Source organism: Echiichthys vipera (genome assembly GCF_963691815.1).
Source record: "Echiichthys vipera genome assembly, contig: SCAFFOLD_82, whole genome shotgun sequence".
Classification (NCBI taxonomy): Eukaryota; Metazoa; Chordata; class Actinopteri; order Perciformes; family Trachinidae; genus Echiichthys; species Echiichthys vipera.
Window position 1 is genome coordinate 32,501 of NW_028154813.1, and position 5,000 is coordinate 37,500.

The 5,000-nt window shown below is 49.6% G+C and overlaps 1 protein-coding gene across 4 annotated transcripts in view; it reads right to left on the minus strand.

The window, feature by feature from the left end:
* Positions 1-4,017, minus strand: part of rcor3 (REST corepressor 3) — a 13,938-nt gene extending 9,921 nt beyond the window's left edge. For all 4 annotated transcript variants that reach the window (XM_083940951.1, XM_083940950.1, XM_083940949.1 and 1 more), the window contains exons 1-3: positions 3,639-4,017; positions 3,463-3,519; positions 1,696-1,773 (exon numbers count right to left, since the gene is read on the minus strand). In XM_083940951.1, the coding sequence (XP_083797077.1) occupies positions 1,696-1,773; positions 3,463-3,519; positions 3,639-3,762 (259 nt within the window). In that variant the 5' untranslated portion in view covers positions 3,763-4,017. The remainder of the gene's footprint in view (positions 1-1,695; positions 1,774-3,462; positions 3,520-3,638) is intronic.
* Positions 4,018-5,000: the final 983 nt, after the last annotated feature.

A 5,000-nucleotide genomic window follows, 5' to 3' on the forward strand; every position in this document is an offset into this window, starting at 1 on the left:
AGACCACAGGTGCATCATGGGAGACGGAGTCTTTAGTGCTAGGGCCACAGGTGCATCATGGGAGACGGAGTCTTTAGTGCTGGGGCCACAGGTGCATCATGGGAGACAGAGTCTTTAGTGCTGGGGCCACAGGTGCATCATGGGAGACGGAGTCTTTAGTGCTGGGGCCACAGGTGCATCATGGGAGACGGAGTCTTTAGTGCCGGGGCCACAGGTGCATCATGGGAGACGGAGTCTTTAGTGCTCACTGTAGTTTTACCCACAATGCACCTGATAGAGGACCTGACTGAGGACCTGATGGAGGACCTGATAGAGGACCTGATAGAGGACCTGATGGAGGACCTGATAGAGGACCTGACTGAGGACCTGATAGAGGACCTGGTCTGAGGACCTGATGGAGGACCTGGTCTGAGGACCTGATGGAGGACCTGATGGAGGACCTGGTCTGAGGACCTGGTCTGAGGACCTGATAGAGGACCTGATAGAGGACCTGATAGAGGACCTGATAGAGGCCCTGGTCTGAGGACCTGGTCTGAGGACCTGATAGAGGACCTGATAGAGGACCTGGTCTGAGGACCTGATAGAGGACCTGATGGAGGCCCTGGTCTGAGGACCTGGTCTGAGGACCTGATAGAGGACCTGATAGAGGACCTGGTCTGAGGACCTGGTCTGAGGACCTGATAGAGGACCTGATGGAGGACCTGGTCTGACGACCTGGTCTGAGGACCTGATAGAGGACCTGATAGAGGACCTGATAGAGGACCTGGTCTGAGGACCTGGTCTAAGGACCTGATGGAGGACCTGGTCTGAGGACCTGATAGAGGACCTGGTCTGAGGACCTGGTCTGAGGACCTGATAGAGGACCTGATGGAGGACCTGATAGAGGACCTGATAGAGGACCTGGTCTGAGGACCTGGTCTAAGGACCTGATGGAGGACCTGATGGAGGACCTGGTCTGAGGACCTGATAGAGGACCTGGTCTGAGGACCTGATGGAGGACCTGGGTTGAGGACCTGATAGAGGACCTGATCTGAGGACCTGATAGAGGACCTGATCTGAGGACCTGATGGAGGACCTGATGGAGGACCTGGTCTGAGGACCTGGTCTGAGGACCTGGTCTGAGGACCTGATGGAGGACCTGATGGAGGACCTGATAGAGGACCTGGTCTGAGGACCTGGTCTGAGGACCTGATGGAGGACCTGATGGAGGACCTGATAGAGGACCTGATAGAGGACCTGATGGAGGACCTGATGGAGGACCTGGTCTGAGGACCTGGTCTGAGGACCTGATAGAGGACCTGATGGAGGACCTGATGGAGGACCTGGGTTGAGGACCTGATAGAGGACCTGGTCTGAGGACCTGGACTGAGGACCTGGTCTGAGGACCTGATAGAGGACCTGATAGAGGACCTGATGGAGGACCTGGTCTGAGGACCTGATGGAGGACCTGATAGAGGACCTGATGGAGGACCTGGTCTGAGGACCTGATGGAGGACCTGGTCTGAGGACCTGATGGAGGACCTGGTCTGGGGACCTGATAGAGGACCTGATGAAGGACCTGATAGAGGACCTGATAGAGGACCTGGTCTGAGGACCTGGTCTAAGGACCTGATGGAGGCCCTGGTCTGGGGACCTGATGGAGGACCTGGGCTGAGGACCTGATAGAGGACTGCAGCGGACAGGAAGTGGACTTACGCTTGGAGTCGTGGATGGCGTGGTGCGGGGACCAGACCAGCATCCCCCCGCTGTCCTTGTCCGTGTACTTGGTGGAACCTGAACACAGGGACAAAGGTTTAGTGCTGGGGCCACAGGTGCATCATGGGAGACGGAGTCTTTAGTGCTGGGGCCACAGGTGCATCATGGGAGACGGAGTCTTTAGTGCTGGGGCCACAGGTGCATCATGGGAGACGGAGTCTTTAGTGCTGAGACCACAGGTGCATCATGGGAGACGGAGTCTTTAGTGCTAGGGCCACAGGTGCATCATGGGAGACGGAGTCTTTAGTGCTGGGGCCACAGGTGCATCATGGGAGACAGAGTCTTTAGTGCTGGGGCCACAGGTGCATCATGGGAGACGGAGTCTTTAGTGCTGGGGCCACAGGTGCATCATGGGAGACGGAGTCTTTAGTGCCGGGGCCACAGGTGCATCATGGGAGACGGAGTCTTTAGTGCTCACTGTAGTTTTACCCACAATGCACCGAGAAAAGCTTTAAACAAGTGAATTTTTTGATGACGTCACATCTTGAGTTTATAATAATAAAATAACGTTAAATGATCTTTAATAAAGTTTCTGTCATTTATGGATTTAACGTCAAATTAATGTTAAAGTAAAAAAAAAGATGCTGATCGTAAATTAATGTTTTTAAAACTTAAGTTTTATATAAATATTATAATTATATATTTTATATATTATTTATATTAAAGTTTAATATAAAAAATATTATAAAATATATTATATTTGATCAAATATTTGATCTTTAAATTAATAATTTCTGAGCAAAAAAATAAAAATCTTCTGAAATAAAAGAAAGAAAAAAACAAATTTATAAGAAAAAAAACTCAAAGATTAAAAATCAAAAAGTGAATTTTATTTACGTTACATTCATATTTATAATTTATTAATAATGCATTAGTATTATAGTCACTATAATTATCATTATCCCTATAATCATCAGTATAAATATTATTATTTACTGTTTTAATGATCAGAATTATTATTATTATTGTTTTTAATATCATTATTATTATTATAACTGATTTTAATAGAATCAGTATTATTGTTACTGTTTTTATTGACAGTATTATTATTATTATTTCTCCCCAAAGCAACTTCAGTCAAAAGCAACTGGACTTGGTTTTTATAATTACTGTTTTATTATTATTATTATTATTATTATTATTATTATTAATATTAATATTAGTGCTGCTGTTTTTGTTATTGCTGCAGTATTTTGCTCCGCTGCAGATTATAAATATATATAATTATTATTTTAGAAATATTAATATTTATTATATTCACATTTACATTTAATTACTATATAATACATATTTATTATTATTACATTCTAAATATATATGATTACTATATTATACAAGTATTATATATTATAAATATATCATAATTATGTAATGATATATAATAATTATTATATTATAACTATATATTTATTATATTTTAATATATTTATTATATTTTAAATCATTTCATATCTGTGAAAACAAACCTGTTGTTTGTTTCTGAAGCTTTTATTAATAAACACAGCGACACCTGAACCTGTGTGTGTGTGTGTGTGTGTGTGTGTGTGTGTGTGTGTGTGTGTGTGTGTGTGTGTGTGTGTGTGTGTGTGTGTGTGTATGTGTGTGTGTGTGTGTGTGTGTGTGTGTGTGTGTGTGTGTGTGTGTGTGTGTTCGAGGCTACCTCCGTCTCACACACACACACACACAGTGGACACCGTGGACACTCACCGGGCTCGAACTCGGGGATGGTGGCCTGGTAGTCCGCTCCGACCCTCATCCCCACATCTGCGGACAAACAGCAGCGTTAAAGCATCGGACCCGGGGCGGCGGGAGGCTGTGCGCGGCTGTTCCCGGCTGTTCCCCGCTGTTCGAGGCTGTTCGAGGCTGTTCGAGGCTATACTCACCGTGCTCGTCGTCGCTGCCGCTCTCCTCAGAAAAGTGCCCGTTGGACGCGTTGGACGGACTCTTGGTTCCGTTGGAGCGACCCTTCCCCAGATACTCCGAGCCTTTGTCCATCATCCCCGGCATCGCTGCGCGCTCTGTGGCCGTTTTTCCGCCGCTGTTGTCGGATCGAAAATGTCCGAGGAGCCGGAGGGTTTTTCTGGTGCCGTTCGCGCGCCCGCCGCAGCCCCGTCCGTGTCGCTGTGGCGCGCCTCTGTGCGCTCCCGCCGCCTCACGCGCGGTCACTCCAGGCTGTGGCACCGCGCACACATCACCGGGGGAGCCTCCTCTGCATGTGGGGAAGATTTAACGGTAAAAGGATCCATGAGACGGAGGGTGTCCCCCGTTTAACGCGCCGGCTCCGCGGGCTCTAACCTGCGCGGCGGAAGGCTTTTTACGCACAGGCAGGCGGCGGTGTGGCTCCAGTGCTGCGGTGCCTGTGACAGCGGATCCTTCCGCCGACTCCAACTTAGAAACTCAGATAAAAAAGAAACAAAAATTAAATTAAAAGTGTCCACGTGCTTAATATGATGACGTTATTACGTCATATGAGCTCATGGAGGAGCTGTGGTGATGCAGCGGGAGGATGTTGTTGTTGTTGTTGTTGTTGTTGTGGATCAGCTGCTGCTCCTGCACCGACTCTTCCTGAGCAGCAGAGGGAGACACCGCACAGCTGCTGACTGCACACAGGTCACACTGTCAGCAGAGTCAGGGGCCCAGAGAGTCAGGGGTCCAGAGAGTCAGGGGTCCAGAGAGTCAGGGGCCCAGAGAGTCAGGGGTCCAGAGAGTCAGGGGCCCAGAGAGTCAGGGGCCCAGAGAGTCAGGGGTCTAAAGAGTCAGGGGTCCAGAGAGTCAGGGGCCCAGAGAGTCAGGGGCCCAGAGAGTCAGGGGTCTAAAGAGTCAGGGGTCCAGAGAGTCAGGGGTCCAGAGAGTCAGGGGCCCAGAGAGTCAGGGGTCCAGAGAGTCAGGGGTCTAAAGAGTCAGGGGTCCAGAGAGTCAGGGGCCCAGAGAGTCAGGGGTCCAGAGAGTCAGGGGTCCAGAGAGTCAGGGGTCCAGAGAGTCAGGGGTCCAGAGAGTCAGGGGCCCAGAGAGTCAGGGGTCCAGAGAGTCAGGGGCCCAGAGTGTCAGGGGTCCAGAGAGTCAGGGGCCCAGAGAGTCAGGGGTCCAGAGAGTCAGGGGTCCAGAGAGTCAGGGGTCCAGAGAGTCAGGGGGCCAGAGAGTCAGGGGTCCAGAGAGTCAGGGGCCCAGAGAGTCAGGGGTCTAAAGAGTCAGGGGTCCAGAGAGTCAGGGGCCCAGAGAGTCAGGGGTCCAGAGAGTCAGGGGTC